General features: G+C 42.4%; 1 protein-coding gene and 1 pseudogene across 1 annotated transcript in view; both read right to left on the bottom strand.

The window, feature by feature from the left end:
• LOC146204963 (uncharacterized) overlaps nt 1–18,816 on the bottom strand; it is a 193,706-nt pseudogene that overhangs the window by 131,162 nt on the left and 43,728 nt on the right.
• INPP5E (Inositol-3-phosphate synthase) overlaps nt 9,934–18,816 on the bottom strand; it is a 32,052-nt gene continuing 23,169 nt past the window's right edge. Inside the window, exon 12 of the mRNA XM_084589644.1 lies at nt 9,934–17,014. Coding sequence (XP_084445770.1) covers nt 16,941–17,014 — 74 coding nt within the window. The 3' untranslated portion in view covers nt 9,934–16,940. The remainder of the gene's footprint in view (nt 17,015–18,816) is intronic.

The raw sequence follows: 18,816 nt of genomic DNA, 5'->3' as shown, positions 1-18,816 counted from the left end.
AGGAACCAGTATTTTGTAATTGTGCTTTACCGTGAGGGTTGCACCAGCTTTGGTGATATTTGCAACTAGATTTGCACAGTTTTGTGCCGTCACATGACAAGCCGTCTTAAGCACTCACTACAGCAATGCTGTTGGTACTGATGGAGTGTGGATCCAAAATTCTTAAATGTGACTGTGCTTTCTGCATTAACGCTCTGTGTAATCCAGTGGCCTTCAACAGGAAATCTAGCCCAAAAACATCTTGCTCAATCAGAATAAAAATGGAACAGAGAATGAGCTTAACTTTGTGCATTATACAAAAGAAAGACAAATTTAAGAAGATCCTTGTGTAGAGTGCTGTAATGTGCAGAACATTTTGTTTTCATAAACAAGCACAGGATAATGGTTTTATGGCTAACTGTGTAAAAACATTAGACCTATCGTGTTTGCCTGTGCCATGAGTAATGCGAGGGCTTTGTAGCTGCTCACATTTTTAACAAGTAATGAATATAGTCATTCAGTTGAAAGTGCTTCTCATAAAAAGAACTATTGTTTCAAACACTTGTGGCTATGTAATAACATTTTATAGGGTTGTGTGTTCATTTTGGCAGAAAACCTTGGTCATTTTGTGTGCCGAGATTTTTACCAGAGCACAGCATATCTATTTTCTGCAAGCATAGTCCTGCCATGGAGACTCAGCAGGAAAAGAACTCCTTAAAGCAGAAGTACTTTTCCAACAAAAACTGCCGTTTGAAGTACTTTATGCCATCAAGCCTCCTTATAATCTCCTGCATGGCATTCATCCATTGTATTCAGAAGTATTTAGTGTGTGGACTGGCACAACATAAAGTTGGCCTGCTTGCTGTTTTTACACAATATGTGCACATCATCACTGTCATCTCAGCTAAGTTTTTTTTCTCAAGCCAGAGCCCTTCTGCAGTGCATTATGCAGAATGTTCAGAGAACGCTTTCAAGTGCAAAGCCTATCACTTTCAACTGTAGTTTTTACGTACAGAATTTACCAATTTTATTCTTACGACATTCTGGTTTAGCTTAGATTATGGAGTTTAATGTTGTAAAGCAACTCCGGCTATTACAGATAGTGGCAGGCTCCGGAGATTTCCAACCACATGGAGTTCTTTAATGTGCACTGGTGCCTAGAGTTCCGCCTCCACTGAAGCATGGTCACCACAGCCGGGATTAAACCAGAGCCTCCCAGCTCAGTAGTCAAGCACTGAAACTACTGAAGCACCATGACAGGGTCCCTGCAATATTACTTTTTATCAGGGCATTGCCTTTCCCTGTCCCTTTGTGTGCCGAGATTTTTGCCAGAGCACAGCATATCTATTTTCTGCAAGCATAGTCCTGCCATGGAGACTCGGCAGGAACAGAACTCCTTGAAACAGAAGTATTTTTTCAACAAAAGCTGTCGTTTGAAGTACTTTTATGCCATCAATATCATCAGTTATAACCTCCTGCATGGCATTCATTCATTGTATTCAGAAGCAGTCGAACCTGGTTATATCGAACACGGATATATCGAATTTTGGATATATCGAACTCACGGAATATCCCCTTGAAAATCCCATGTAAAAGTATAGGAAAGCCGCGTCATATATCGAACTTAATTTCACCGGTCGTTCAATATATCGAACTCCGCACCACGCACTGGAAAGTGTGCCTTCCCCAAAGACGATCGCATCACCCTTGGCCGTTTGCCTCGTGACGTTTTCAAGCCACGCGGGGAAGGAATGAGAGGGGACAGTTCGGCGACGGTTGGTCTGGGCAGCGCCGCACCCATTCCCCCCCGCGCATCTGCAGTTATCGTTTCCCGCGCGCCAACACATGACGTTTGCAAGCCATGTGCGTGGGTGTGCTCATCTTTTTGCCGAGCTATCTCTCTCCTTCAGCACGCACTACGCATGCGAAGCCAGCTCAGCCAGTTTTCAGACAGACGTAGGACGCTTTCTCCAGCGTGTGTTGCGAACCCTCTGCGCATGGGCGGCGGCTGACGTGGCTATGGCGCTTGCAGACGTTAAAAAGAGGCAGCTCTCTCTCTCTCTCTCTTTTTTTTTTTTTTTTGCGAGTCATCCTTTCTTATCGTTGTGCTGTTCAGACGTTAAGAAGCGGCAGGATTTTTTTTTTTTTTTTGGCGGGAGTCGTTTATCCTCGCATATACGAATCAACGAAAGCACGCGGTCAGCTGCTGCGATCATGACGCCTGCCTCAAGCGCGGCGTGATAAATCGAACCAGGCTTGTGCAATCAAGTCATCACGGGCACGCTGCCAAGTTCGCTCCCCGCCACCGCAGGAGCTATCAAAAGATATACGCGCCCCGGAGTTATCGCTGCGCAGCATCTTGGCACGCTGCCAAGAAATGAGCTGTGGATGAGACGACCGAAACGGAGTGACACGCGCCATCGATATGCAAGCGAAAATGCTCGCAATTTCTGCCGCAGTGACACAAACCTTGTTTTGAGCTGCCGCGGTGGCTCGAGCAGCGAGAGGGACGCAGTTCAAACAAGTTTGAAATTTTTCGCTCTGTCGCTGCCGCTCATCGCTGAGATCGCTCAATCGCTTGCATGTGAGCGAGCTGGCCTTAACGCATTTTTTTTTTTTTTTCACATTTTCGGTGCAAAAGTGGAGGGTGGGTTCATTATGCAAGTGGGTTTATTACGCGACAAATACGGTATCGTTTTTTCGCATCGTAAGTGCCATCACAAGCCGATTTCTGTATATCGAATTATCGATATATCGAGCTATTTCGCGATCCGCTTCGAGTTCGATATATTCGGGTTCGACTAGTTAGTGTGTGGACTGGCACAACATAAGGTTGGCCTGCTTGCTGTTTTTACACAATATGTGCACATCATCACTGTCATCTCAGCTAAGTTTTTTTTCTCAAGCCAGAGCCCTTCTACAGTGCTGTCTGTTTTTGTCTCACAGCATATGCATTGGAATTAATGGCAGTTGCCATCTTGATGTGCATACACATTTTGAATCTGTTAAGTGGGGGTGCGTTAGGGCTGAGCAGCTAAAGCTTTTTGGCATTATGCAGAATGTTCAGAGAACGCTTTCAAGTGCAAAGCCTATCACTTTCAATTGTGAAGTTTTTACGTACAGAATTTACCAATTTTATTCCTACGACATTTTGGTTTAGCTTAGATTATGGAGTTTAATGTCACAAAGCAACTCCGGCTATTACAGATAGTGGCAGGCTCCGGATATTTCCAACCACATGGAGTTCTTTAATGTGCACTGGTGCCTAGAGTTCCGCCTCCACTGAAGCATGGTCACCACAGCCGGGATTAAACCGGAGCCCCCCAGCTCAGTAGTCAAGCACTGAAACTACTGAAGCACCATGACAGGGTCCCTGCAATATTGCTTTCTTATCAGGGCACTGCCTTTTCTTGTCAGAGGTAGTATGCTGATGGTACCATAACTGTTGCTCCGGGGTGTGCGGTGTGGTTCTACCTCCAGAAGATTTGTACAGGTGCAAAGGAGGTCCTGTAAAAATGCTCAGGATATATGTACGCATATAATGTTGGCAGTTTTGTCTTGTTCTATTATAGTGATGACCATGGAAACACAGTGTAATCCTACAGCATTACAGGTTTGCCAGACGCAGATTCCCCCCTGCAGAGAAAACGCTCTCCAAACGCCAGGCCAAAGCACGGCATAAACTAATAACTATCCAAATTCCCAATTATGTTGCTCATATTTGGAAGGACTCTGTTCAGACAAATGGAAAAATTGTGATGCCAAAGCCAATCTAAATCATATGATCTGGAAATGCCCACGTTAATGCAGTGTGAAAGGGGCCATGCGGCACAGAGGCCAACCATCTCTTGGCCAGGAGCATCCTAGTGGTATAGATTTGGTGAAGCACCTCAAGCTAGCATAGCTACTTTAGCTCCAAAATTTTACTTGTGCTTGTGAGGAAACTGATGGTGTCTCTGCAGTGCGGGTAACAGTGCAGAATCAGTGAAACAGATGACCTTTTGCACAAACAGAAAAACTGCATTATGTGCTTTGGTTCAATTAATATTTATGGTCCTCCTCAGCCTACCATAACAAGAAACACAGGCTTTGGTTTGAAGGGGAGGCAGGCCATGCCACTTGGTCTGACTGTATTTGCCCCACTTTGAAGAAGAGGTGGTGGTTGATACGTAATTGTTTTCAGCCCTTGCGTGTTGCAAGCATGAGCCAAGACCGCACTCCAGATAATGCAAGCTTGCCATAGCATCCTTCATTTGCTCCTAATATTACTTTAATGTCTCGAATGCGGAAACTACTTCGTTACTTCTATGGCACAAATTTCCTGCTCACAGGCCAAGGCTAGGGATTGGGTTTGACCATTCACCGGTGGCCTAATCTTTTTTTTCTTGCCTGCTACAAGCAGCTATGGTCTTGCTAATGCCAAATTGCATTATGTTTTGTTTTTTTTGGGTGTGTTTCGGGGGGGTTACATGTGTGTGTGCATTCTAGTCCTTTGCCTGGAAGGCGACAGCTGGTAAGGTTTTGGCATTTCGTACCTGCAGCAAACACCCTTGGATCTGCATGCAAGTTTCTGGCACCTGTGCGCTTGCTGTTACCAGAGTTTTGTAGATGTCCATTTTAATTCGATAGCGTTAAAGGCCTCCCTCACCGAAAATCCGACGTCGGCACTGTGAGCGAAAAATCACGAGCATGGCGCTGGCAGGCGGTAGCTGGCAGCTGACATGGCCAAGCAGTGACTGGCCATAGGGTTGCCTGACGTAACGTTTGGTGGGAGCTGCCAACTGTGGCCTTTCTTTTCGTATGATAGAGTGACGTTAGAAGCAGGCTGCCAGGACATTTGAATTCACATCACCCCTAGGCCATGTAGGCGCATTCATACAGCTTGGTTAAAGCGGGGCTTTATATGTGGGGTAGTAGCATATGCTATTGCATCATACCATTAAAGCCAGAGTTTAAGTGTCCCCCATAATTTTTGTGTGCGATTCATTGTCAGCATCCACATGTACTGTATAGTATGTTACATCTGTTTTCATTTCTACCACAAATTATAAGTTGGTTCAAACTGTACACAGTTGTCTTTACCTTGCACTTCAATTAATACGCCAATACCGTCATGAGAATGAAGCATTCATTCTTATGAGGCGTAGCTCACCCTAGACCTGGGAGTGAAAATACAACCATACAGAAGCTTAATTTCTGCCCAATTCATTAACAGGGGTTCCACAGAGGCCCTTGAAATCTTTGAATACTCTCATTTTTCAAAAAAGTGTTTCAAGTGCCCTTCAACCTCCTTAAATTTTGATGCACTCCTAAAACTCTTTGAAAAGACTGGGTCGAACTGGTTTACCTCTGAAAATAAATGATGGCCAACTAGCATGGTGAGGCTAAAGGTGTATTAGGTGCACTTGCACTTCACTTTGGTTTCAAGTCATAGATATGCATTAGCATACAGTCATATACAATCCTACCACATGATGTAAAAGACCACACGACACAGATATGAAGCCTTGATTTAACAAAGGTGTATGAATGTGCATGCATGGCTTAGGAGTAGCGTGTCTGACTTGGGTGCTTTAGAAAGAGAAATCGGAGCCGAGCAAGAGCCAATTGATTCATAATCAGTGATCCAAAAGAGATTTCTTGCCCTCCTTGATTGTTTCCCGTGTATCCTTGAAATTCTCAAATTCTGCTTGAATTTTAGTAGTATTCTCAGCTAATGCTGTCCGTCAAGAACCCCATCATGCTCCACTTTATTTTCCCTGCGAAACATGTGACCAGCCATGGAGTGGTGTGCAAAAGTTGTGCTGCATTATGTGGAGCAAATAAAACTTTTAAGGGTTGCACGAAAAGGGTGTTGGCCTGTATGTTCATGTTTGGTACGGGCAGAGGCATATTTTTCTTTACTTTTGAGCTACCTCACCATAGTATATGTATGTTCATGTTAAGAAAATGGTGAATTCTGTGAATTTACTATTTCAGGATTCCCCATGTGAATTATGAAATGAACAAATAATGTTCACCACCTTTAATTTTCTTAAAATGATTTTCTCCATATTTGCATTCAATTCATATTCAAAAATTTCACTATTAACTCACCCTTAATTTTCTTTTATATTGTGTAACAAACATGCATGCTTTTTTTTTTAATTCCTTACAAAAAAAGGCATCAGTTTCAATCGCCCAAATGTTTAGTGCTAATAAAGCTAGCTTAAAAACTTTGGTGTTGCAGAGAAGATTGGTGGGATACCTATTGCTATCAGTTCAGTTTAGTCGTTCAGTCGTGTCCGACTCTTCGTGACCCTATGGACCATGTCACGCCACGCTTTCCGGTCTCTCACTATCTTCCTAACATCACATAACTTCATCTGCAGTGCCTCGAGGATGCCATCTAGCCAACGCGTTCGCTGCCTACCCCTTCTCCGGCGACCCTCAACCTTTCCCAACATCAAATCTTTCTCCAGAGACTCCTCTCTTCTCATCAGATGACCAAAGTAGCTGAGCTTTAACTTTAAAATTTGACCCTTCAATGAGCAGTCAGGGTTTATGGTCGACAATATCGACTGATTTGATCTTCTGGCAGTCCAAGGAACTCTCAAGAGTCTTCGCCAGCACCATAATTCAAACGCGTCAATTCTTCGGCGGTCAGCCTTTTTCACAGTCCAACTCTCGCATCCATACATCACAACTGGAAAGACCATAGCACGAGTTATACGGATCTTGGTTTTATAATTGTTTTATAATTTTATTAAATCGCTTTTTATGGGCCGGCCCTTTGAGGATTTCAACTTACTGCAATTCAGTCAAAGGTGTGTTTCTGAAAGTGCCTTCTCATGTGTGCTCATTTAATGAACAGTTGTAAGGCCTTTCCCACTGGAGCCTGTTACCACACAATGGGGAACGTGGCTGGAAGCCGATGAATGCATCTGCCACCTTTCGGGCCTTGACTGTCACGAACAGTATCCCAGGTGACACGAGCTTTACTCAACAGGGCTCAAGCTGCCCTCTCAGACAACCTCCAAGAAAACCTTGCAAACTTCTGAGCCAATTTCAGTTTTCTTGGGAGCATTATAAAAAGACAGGAATATGTGGTGATTTCTGGATGGATGGTGTTTATATATCATGAACCCTCAGATGATGTACGTAGGCCCATGCAGAACTATTTAGTTTTCACTGGCACATTCAGCGTAAAGCAGCACTGCGGCTCCGAGAAAATATATTGGAGTGAAGCTCCACTTCTTGCATGTAGAGCTGAAGGTCAGATGATGCTTGGAAATGACTTCTAATGGGAGGCGCACCGCCGCCACAGCTGCGCGCGCGCTTTGCAGTCACCTACGCCGCAGCACCGACCATTACTCACGCCAGTTGTGTCATGTGGTTCACTCTGTGATTCATCAGGTACATATGGTGCTCCCGACAGAGAGGAGGAGGCAAGAAGCAGCATCCCAGCAGATGCGCGCACCGGCACGGAGAGGAGGAGGGTAGTTCCTGCTGCACTGCGTACCGCCGCGGAGAGCTGACTGAGTGGAGCGGGAAAGCGTGCCGGCATCGCACGTGCAGGGCATGGAAGCAATGACAGTGGGTTCTGCACAGAACCCCGGTGCATGTTGATGCGTTCAATCGTACATTGGTTGTGTTCGATGTAACGCACTCGGTGGTTCAAATCCAAAGCTTTTGCTCGAAATTCGGTTCAGCAGTGTTGAACCTCTCTCGTTCTTTTTTTTCTTCGTGACTGGTATTTCTGGCTTCCCAACCCTTCTAATATCAAGCACCATTAGAAGAGGTGTAGCTCCAGACACTTGCAGCTACTAACTACAAAGTACTGTTGGCATATTTAAACGATTTACTATGTTGAAGCATCGTGCATGTCTACAATAAATTTAGTGCCTATATGAATGAGTGAAGACGTTAAGCTTCACCTAAAATACTTTAAATTGACCACATCTGTAATAATTTTAAAATACATAGCCTTCTATTTAAGCATTCATTGTTTGTTTTTACTTTTGTAGCCAAACAGTGCAATTCGATCTGGAGCTAAACATAGAATCTCTCACCTTTAATTAAGCACCCTAAGGGTTTTTGACAGCTGTATTAACATTTTATTCTTTCTTTCCAGGTGCGCCAAAAGTGTTTTAAAATTGTTGGTAACACTACTTCCAGTTTTCTTGCGACAGAAAGTGACCTTTCCTTGATGTGCTGTGTGAATTGTATTATACATAGGCAGACAGCATTAAAAAAACTGCTTCTAAGGTTACATTTGCGCGCCTTTCTTGAGACCCCAAATCATGCTAACTGGTGTGATGGCTCAGTGGTTAGGGTGCTTGCGTGTTGAACACTAGGACAGGCTGCGGCAGCCGCTTTTTGATGGAGGGAAAAAGAGAGGTACCCTTGTGTTGTGCGATGTGAATGTTAAAGAACGCTAAGTGGTCTAAATTCTGCAGCCCTCCACTACGGTGTCCCTTATATCCTGATCGAGTCGCTTAGCAATTTTAAATTCTACAAAACGAAATCAAACCAAATCGTCCTCGTTGCATTATTTTTTACTTTGCGGCAGATATTCCTCGCCGATGTTCAGATTTGACGTCATGTGCACTTGTGATAATGTCTATGGTGCCCATTTTTCTCTGTTCAGTGCATAAAATGTACATTAAACTGCCTACTTTTGGCACCTAAAGCATGTATTTTTAATGCCTAAAACTCTGACCTCTACATATAAAATGCACTTTGACTGCAATACATGTAGTTGTATTGACACAGCTAGTGTTGCACAGCCAATGGTGAAAACCTGAGCTGGCAACAAAGTTTGCATTCACAGCAGCATGAAAACACAGGAGGCTTGTAAACTAATTTTTTTTCCATCTGAATAGTGCTATCCATTCGTACAATTAGCATTTTGCTGTTGCACTGAGGATTCTCTTGCATTGGAAATCTTAATTGTGTAATAGGCCCTAAAACACACTTCACAGAAAGCAGTTTCATTATCTCCAATGTTTTTCTTCTTGGTACAGCTCGCATGATGAAAGCTACAGTGACAACTAGGTTCAGCTCTGCATTGGAAATAAGGGCAAATGTCAGCTGATGATCTTCCAATGTGCACCTTTTAATGGCCACGCCTCCCCCCCCCCCATATTACACAGCACTTTCCCAGATGAAAGTGGCAGTTCAATGGTTCATGCCTGCAGAAGCACAGACTACAGTGATCAATATGTTTAAAAGTCAAAATATTTTCATCAAAAGACAATAGTTCACTGGTTAGTACAGCTGCAACGTGCCCGTTTGAAAGAGTCAGAGAAAGTGACTTTCTAAGTCACTATGCCAGCAGCTCACCTGCAAGCTACTGGCAAGAGGAAGCGATTCCATGTCCAGTGATGGCTTATATTTAGTGCACACAGAGACTGTTAAGTGGGTGTGTATGTGATCATGTGTGGGATCACTTCGTGGGATCATCTAGTCATGGGACCACATGCAATACCGATGATGCCATGCAAATAAGGTTTCATTTTGCACTAATTATTAGAGTTTCATAAACACTAGCTAGGTACTGTTCCGCTTGCAAGTTCAGAGTGTTTGCTTCTGCTGACCACAGCCTAGTTGTGCACTTTCACATTAGCATGCTCTGGTGGCCCCTCATACAAATAAACCTGCTAATGTTTGCTCCTTCACTTTCACTGATGCAACTCAAACCACCTTGGCACAATAACTTTGCAGGAGGTGTAATCTGCTGAACATTTTTAGCATTCCCCACTATGCACAGACAACTCTTCCATCTACACTGCTCAACATGAAGTTGCACTTTTTTCGACTACACAAAACTGTTACACTGTGCCAATTTTCTTATTGGTTAATGGAACTAAACTGGTCAGCATGGTTTGTCCTTGCCTTTACTCTTTGTTTGGTGAGGGGTACTTCAACGACTGAACAATAAGTGTTTGTTCAGCTGCAGTACAGAACAAGACATCACACCAACTTTTCTTTTAATGACTGCATTACAGGAATACATGCTGCACAGAGTAATGGGCAACATATGCTTAGTAGAATGACACATTTGTTTATGTGGCTGCTTACACATCCATTTAGAGCAGTTTTACACTATTAATGGGAATCGCAGCACAAATGCCATGCATAAGCAAACCAGTTTTGAGTCAGCAAATCTAAATCTTGATCAGAGAGTTTTAGTGACATCAGCACAGGTGCAGGCAACCACACAACACAAGCAATTTTATCAGAGAAATTAAAAAAATTGAAGTAAATGAATTAGGCAGAGGGCATTTCACCTTCTGAACTGTCTCTTTGCAAATGGATGCTAATTCCTCTCATTTCAAGTACATTGAAACTCAATTTAACGAAGTTGAGGGGAGCCATGAATTATTTCGTTAAATTGGGAGTTTCGTTAAATTGAGTGAGGTACTTCTCAGTCCTATAATTTGGTATATTTGATTATAAGGTGCGGCGCCACCCATAAAGCTACCATGGCGTCATACTTGTGAAGCCTTAATGCTCCCAAAATGAAATGTGGCCAGCAAAAATGAGCGGCGGCACTAGCGCACAAGAAACGAAAATTGTTACTCATCGAGAAGAGCCCGAGAGGACTACAAATTTATTTTCCAGCAAAGAAGTCGGTAATCTTTGCCTGTGCACGCTTTGTGAGCAATGACCGCACCATTTTCTCGTAGGTCTGAAGTGCTACGTATAGCACTGTAGGCCTAACAAGCTGAGCTTGAGAGAAGCATGCACTCAAAGGCACGGGAAAATGTCCACAGAAGCACAATGGCGAACGAACCACACGAAGCATGCCACAAAAAAGTGCCCAACAGCAACATCGTCCCTTGGAATGTGATACGAGACTTTAGTTTTACTGCTCACCATCTGGTGAATTCAGCTGTACAGTACAACTCTTGTTTTGCGCTGCGCAATTTGAAAAAAAGCGGGAAGAAGGTGCCCCGCACTGTTACCGTGGGCTTGCAATCAATAAATTTTGGGGGAGCTTCCTATAAAGTAGACCAAAAATAGCCGCTTTCCACCTTCATTTTTCGAAAAAAGATAATTAAATCAGGACAGATCACGGAACTGATTTCGTTATTTCAAGTTCACAGTATTTCAAAGCATTGGATCCTATGGGCATCCGAGGGGGAATTACGATATCTTCGTTAAATCGGGACTTTCGTTAAATCGAGTTTTGACTGTAATATGTTGTTAAGCATCCTGTGCATGAATATGAAACACCAGCACTCACTAAGGCAGCAAGAACTGAGACTTTCCTGAAAGGCCTGAGCACCTCCTATGAATATTTACTTTGTAAGCCTAACAATGATTTCGCATTTGAAAACTCGCAACATTCTTGTTTTTGAACATTTTACAAAGCAATTTTTCTACAGTTTGCTCTAGTCTTGATCAACTGTACGTGAGGCTAGCAATACATTTCACAGCTTGGTGGTGGTGCTCACAAAGAAATCATTGCCTGCTATTTTTTTTTTCATGATGGATGTGCAAGGACAGCTTTTCACTAATTAGTGCAGGATAGTCGTTTATTCATCATAAAAAGGGGCAGCACAAAGAAATGGGTACACAAAAGAAGACACACAGATGACAGTACAAGTGCTTTGACAAGCCTTTCACCAATTACTTAGTTCCAATAAAAAAAAAAAGATACATCTGCTATTCTTACTGGTAGCATAGCTGTTTACTTTCAATCAGTTTCACTAGCTGTGCTACCAATTACTAGAAAAAAAAAAAAAAGGCAATATGTCCTTTTTGATTCATGTGTGGTAGCAGAATGTCATTATGCCACCTGTTGCAATGAAGCCATTGGACACACTTCTGTTCTGCATAAAAGTGCAGTTATAAAGTGCTCAAATTTTAAGACAATGCCTTTTGCAAAAACCAAATCTGTCTGCTTATTTTGAGGATGCGACTCTGCCGATGTCACTGCTACACTATCTTTCAGTGCACCGTTGATACAATAAGTAGCGTGCTTTGCTCAGCTAAGTGATGGCTGCAAGCAATGAGAGCCTGCAGTTGTTGAAGAGAGCACCTGTTCTGCTGTGCTGCAATAAAGCAGCATTCTAGGCTTCAAAAGAGCTATAATCATGCTGCAAAAGCCAAGGTAGCAGAGCTGGATGGCACTGAAGCTGATGTGCTGAGGGATGCGGAATGTGGGAGAGAAATATCCAGCGGCAACAGTGAACATTCAGCAGGGCTCATGATGAGTATTAACATGACCCTGTAAATACACTGATCCCATTTTTGGTTGGTCTTTTCTGCTGAACTGCAATTGCAGTTTAGTTTTTTTTTTTTACTTGCAAGTGACGTCAGCTTAGATTGGAGTAAATACAGTAATGATCTTCAAGTGACAAATAAAGCATGATCACTTTTTTCAAGCTACTGGAAGTGAACATCCCCCTAAATATAAATGCAGCCTAAAGTTAGCTGCAGCTGACAAAAAGTCAAATATTTCAGAAATTCACAGCATGCATGCAGGTTGGACATATTTTGCACTAAAATGGCAGAATGAGATGAAAGTGTGCTTTGAAAATTGGTATTCACTGAGATAGACTTTCAGTGCATAGGAACTTTAAGGGAAACAAAACTTTATAAAATTATGTGGAATTGAATTAAATGGGAGGCCACTGTTATGTGCATTGGTGAGTTACATAAAAACAGAGCAGAAAGGAATTCACATCATCCTGAATGCATCAGAAATTTTCTGAATATGCCAAGCATTTTTACCTCGTGTTTAGCAGGCAGTATGGATATTCTAGTGCTCATGAGGCATATCTGCATGGTTACCAAATGAAAATTGTTATTTTTGATGCCAAACAACAAATTAAAGCACAGCCAACCAGTGCACTCGCTATGCTTGCTCTATTGACAATACAATGTTAATCTGTGCATTCCACACTGAGCATATATCATAGAAAGCATGTATTGCCAGTAACTGCACCAGTCATCATTTTACATGTTCTCTTGCATCAAAATACCCCAAAGTATAACATTAGGCTCATCTGACATTACCACTAGCTTAGCTAGTCATGGCAGTTGATGAATTCCACTTAAAATTTTCTGCAAGTCGAGTTCAGCATTTCCTGCATTAAGCCTTGGTTGCAAGAAATACCCTTACTCGCACAGAACGCATTGAGCAATGCACCAGCTGCAAACTGGCGAATTTGAATAGCAAAGCACTGACAATAGAACTCCGTTAATTTGGAAATCCAAATAATCTGAACAACTCGAGCTGCCTCTGCCAATATCCACTTATGTCTATGATGTTGGATTTTCATCAATATGAACACTGCTGGACTCGCACCGAATAATTCGGATATCCAACCAATGAGGGGCAGTGCTGAAGTATGCCACACACATAAGAAACTGTCGAAAACTGTCCTATGCATGCCTAAATTTCATGTTACGGGCTCATGTGATTACAATCGGAGAGCCGCAGTGCTAGATGAAAAACAGTCCAACTGCACTGTTTCAGTCTTTAGCTTCATTGCAAGCCCATGGCGACAGTAACTATTCACCATGCATCTGACACCCAGTCCAACTTGGCTGCACTGCACTGACCCAGAAACATTTCTCGTTATTTTGGCATCACTGCACGCTTTTGTCACATCTGCCCGCATAGTTCTTTCTCTCCCAGTGCAACAAAAATGCATGCTTGCCATGTGCTGTTCACTGATGGTATGAGGGAGCCTCCTCACATGCGATGAAGCACCACTTCTACTATATTCTGAAGGTGGCTGCAGAAGACCATAGCAATCTGTACTAGTTCTGCTTCAACATTCAGGACAGTGTTAATGCATCAAAGCATTTGATGGAACTGTGAAAAATGGTTGTTGCTGCACAGTGTTAATCTCCAAAGAAAACATTGACAAGTCTTTCCTAAATAAGTACGCTTTGATGAAAACTGTTGTTGGCAATCTTTTTTCCGGAGCCATTCACTATTTCAACACATTTTTGTCAGTCCCTCTGAAACCATTCATTTTCCCGAGTTCTCAAGCTTGAAGGTGTCATCTACTCATGACCATAATTTGACAGTAGTTCATATTGTGGAATAGTGTAAAAAAAAATAGACAAAGGACAAGGACATCAGGATGAGGTTCGAAAGAAGGTCGCAGGCATAACGTATCTACGGTGTCTCGCATCATCTGAAGAAGTTTGCAGCACGGCACAACGTGCTGGTAGTGTTCTCTGCCGACCATAAAGTTGGAAAAGTGTGTGCTGCATGCAGTGCATAAGAAGCTGAAGCCAGCCTCGTCCAGAAGAGACAGTCAGTGTTCTGTGTCAAATGCAGACAAGTTCACAGACTGCAAAAAAGGCGTCAAGTACAGGGTTCCTTTGGCATGCGGAAAGATATATTATGGTCAAATGGGTAGGGGTGCATAAACATCAGACTGAAAGAGCACGAAAATTCCTTTGATATGAAAATAATCCACTTCTTCACTTCTTCTAACCTCGTGCAGCACTGCCGTGAATGCAAAGATCTTAAAGATGGCTCTTGCCTGCCTGACTTGCATAGAGAGGCAGCGAAATTATTGAAGCTTACTGCATTGCTAAGAACCCAGACGTGTGTGGCGAAACCGTCCATTGCGTTACAGGGAAACGAGATAGCCCTCATTGATAAGTGCCTTTCATTGCAGCGTAATCCTTGATGTTTTGTTTTTGGTTTCACGTGTTTTCACTGTATATGTAGTTCCTGTATTTTCTAATAAACATTCAGTTGTTGAGACAGCGCACGTGTCATCTTCTCTTTCCTCAGATTTTTGTCTCTTTTGCGCTGACATGACCACAACCCTACAGCCAAGCCTGCGTGGCAATTTTAATGACTATCTCTGTACTGCAATAATTCTGCTCCTCTTGAATGCAGCCTGACTTTTTATTGAAGCAAGTGATACTGAAAAATGCTTCTCACTTATGAAAGCACTAGAACTACCAGGTGTCTGTAATTCCCTCCTGAAATGACAAATTAGTTTAGGTTATTGCAAACGCATTTAAGGCAGTAATTAATAGCAATTTTAAAACTTGTACATACTCCATAGAAAGGCGCATGACAGTGAGGTAATTGTCACTTGATGTGTGAAACGCAGCATACTTTAGCTAGCACTAACAATTAACAAGGAACTAGGAATAATAAATTGTTACCAGCTAATAACTGGACAGCATTATTGAGCAACTGTGATGCAAAATCAGGATCAGAATGGCAGACTGATTTCTTATTCACACCAACTTCATCACATACAGGCTGGATTAAAGACTTAAAAGCAAAGGTATCATAGTTTGATATACATATGCCATTTGAACAGCAGCAATTCCAACAGTCTGCTTTGACAAACAATGTGATACACAAGTTTTGGCATATTTGATAAATAATAAAATACGCCATATAATAAATAATAATGATTTGACAAATAATACAATATGCCATTAACAACATGACCCTTATGTGTACTTTAACTGATTTAGGTACAAATCATGTTGCTTCAAACATCATACCCAAAAAGAAAGCAGTCAGTTGCTTAATACTTCGTCAAAAGTAATTATTACGTGATAATGCCTTGCCCATCACTCCCTTCTCATGTCAATGAAAACATTGTGTTATCACTGCAGCCTTGCAGCAAACTGCACATTTGCTTAATCGGGAATTTTTATGACTTGTGCAAATATGATCACACACAAGTTTTAAGCAGCGCCTTTACTTCAAATGCCTACATTCCAACAATGCAGGAATTATGTGACCACACAAAGCAGCAGCAGCTAGCAGTTTAAAACATTACCAAACCAGCTGAAACCATCTTCCAATCTTCTTTTCTTCTTTTCGAGTTGGTAAGACAGCAAGGAAAGCTTCACTAAAATAACACAACCTAAACAAAACAAACAAAGCAAAGTACTACTATACTCCAGTTGCAATTGTGCGTTGTCCAGTGGAATTCAGGAATGTAGTGAATTTACATGCAACCAAATTAAAGCTAAGGTAGCACATGAGTACACAACAGTTCCTAATAACTACTAGAGTGCACGTGAGTAGAGTTAGACCAGTGTGGCATGCTTTGTTTACTTTCTTACTGCTTGTATAGCTACAGCCTCATCTTGAATGCACAAGCAGACATACAGTTCCAAAACAAATGTATACACAGCAGCCTTGTGCAAATATGTCATCAGTAAGAGCAAGTACATATGACAAATCACATAAAATACAGGCAATGATGTGCATATGTATGCAACTGCAAAAGAGAGAGAGAAACAGAGAGGTCTGACTCAGTAGTAAAAGCTTAGATGACCACCTATACTCCGTTTCACACATAAAGTGCAACACTGCCAAAGCTAGAGCTCTTGTTTGCACTCCCCGCTTCCACGATGAAAAATAGTGCCTGCTCGTTACGAGAGGAAGTAATAGTTGCTTTCTCTGCAAGCTTAATACATCTTACATTTGCCATCAACTTCATAAAAAGCACCTTTTTTAAGAAGAAAGGATAGGATTCGGTGAATTTGTATGTTTTGTTTGTCATTTTCTTTCGTGTCGCGTTTCCGCTGCCCTGCAACCCTGCCAGCTGTGTCCTCCACGCTGCGTAACGCAGTCACCTCGACTGCCTCTTCGAAGTGGATTTTTTCTATACGATCCGCACTGTGAAGATCTCCAGGCAAGCGAAGCAAGTTATTGCAAACGTGTATGCTCGGAATAGAGCCCGTTTCCGCAGAAACCACTCGGCCACAAAACGAGTGCGTAGTGATACGCCTTTTTTGTTTCTTGCACACTACTTGCGTAGCTTTTGCTGCGTTGCACCTGATGTATGAAACGGAGTATAGCTCCATTTATATACCTAGAAGTGTGCTAACTAGCTCCTAGCAGACCTTTGCATTCTTTGATGTCAGTGCGAAACAACAGTTTCTATTTGTGGGGCAAAATTACACATTGCACATAGTGGTGTACAAAAGAACAAAATGCATCCCTTGTGTGGCCATGGAAGCATTCACATTACAGCACACACTTGACTGGCCTTAAGGCTCTGACGAATTTCTAGTGCAGCAGCCCGCCTCCGTACAGCTGCAAGGCAGGGAAAGAAAAAAGACTCATAAGGCACTTCAGCATTCTATGACACAAAAACACAGAAAAGTGGTTTACAGCTTTGCACATAAATATTTTTTAATGCGGCAGATGTACACTAATTTGACATGAACACAGATCATTTTTCGTAGTGAGGGTTGTATCAATCAAGTAGTCTGGAATTTATGCTGCCATAACAAAAAAACTAAAAACAGAAAACAAAACAATAAAAAGAAATTACTTTGTGCTTTAAAGAATGGAGCATCGGAGTGCTTTACCTGCTGGTCAGTGGGTCAAAAAATGCTATCTGTGGTCATGTGAACCAAGTTTGCAGGCTGCAGACAAAGGCACGCCTTCTCATGAATGAGCAGCACTGCAGCTACCCTGAATAATTTTTCCAGTGAACAAGAGTGAAAAAGCTGGATGGCTTTACTTTCAGCTTCCAAAGACTACACAACAGAAAAACTGTGACTAAATGAGAGAGTGGTTTCAATAAACTTACGAGCAGGGCTACTCGTCAGTGTGACTAAATACAGAATCATATATCATACTTTGAACCCTTTTGAAATGTCTTCCATCACAGCTTTATGTGCATGCTATAGAGCAGGTGCTGGCCCCACAGATTTGACTTGACTCATGCTTGTAACGCAAGTTGATGTGCCTGTATATATTTTCATATGCCTTGTCCCACATCGTCCCCATTATGATCCTCTTTCTTCTCCCCTTCCCCAGTGCAGAGCAGCAGGCCAGATTTTAATCATTCCGGCCAACCACTCTGCCTTTCCTCTCAATAAACCCATCTATCTATCACAGATTTATGAACCAAAACAAGGTCTCTGTTCAGCGCATAACAATGTTGTGCTAAAACTGCCCAGTGAGCATGAGACTAAACTGCCAAAGTTTCACCGTTTTGTGAACAGGCTTGGAAGGGAGCAAGGCTACGACCTGTCCCAAACAGGGAATGAGAACCGGATGCCTGTCCTATTCGATTCACAAGAGAATACCACAGTTGATTTCAAAAACGAAAAACCGTTTCTGAACGTATGGTAGGTACAGAGAGGTAGAGATGCATTGTGATGCTGTGCATCACTGCTGATGGCAGAGAGTGAGGCCTATCACCGTACATGGTCGTCCAAAGGCCCCAAGACTCTGCCCCAGGACCGGTTCACTGAAGAAATAATTGTTCCTGTCAACAATAAAGGTTGCATATGCAACGGACTTATTTTAGACTGATTCAAAACGATATGGTGAACTGACCGGGTGGCCTGCTGCAATGGAAAGCTATGTTTGTTCTCAACTGTTTTCGAGGCTGTATTACACACTGCATAAAGGCCCAACTCGCCAAAACTTGCATGCACTTAGCCACAGTTGCTGCTGCAGCCACTTGATGCTGGCATTAATTGACCATCTAAAAGCAGAATTCTGGCATTGATACTCAGAGTAGATGGCAGCGATGTTCAAGACAGGGCACCAACTGGACAGCTTAAAGAGGGCATTACTGCAAAAAGTTTGCAGGTTTTGGGTGCATGGTTGTTGTGTGACACCACTATTAGAAGCCTTAAATTGATGGGAATATCTAACCAGATAGTTGAAATTCGATAGTTGAAAATGGTCTAGTCGTGGAAAGAGTGAAAGCGGCAACGGGTCCAACAAATTGAGTACAGTCATTTAGCAACGTCTGCATCATTCTTTAGGACAGTTGCAGCAATATTACAATGTTTCTGTGATAGCCATATGCCTTACTCATGTAAGAGCCCCACCTTGTCAAAACCATGGTAAAAAAAAGTGTGGCCCCTACATGA

This window comes from Amblyomma maculatum, chromosome 1 (assembly GCF_055883805.1).
Source record: "Amblyomma maculatum isolate TAMU_Amacu chromosome 1, ASM5588380v1, whole genome shotgun sequence".
NCBI classification, from domain to species: domain Eukaryota; kingdom Metazoa; phylum Arthropoda; class Arachnida; order Ixodida; family Ixodidae; genus Amblyomma; species Amblyomma maculatum.
Note: the sequence above shows the minus strand (reverse complement) of the source record. Positions and strands in the feature narration are given on the sequence as shown.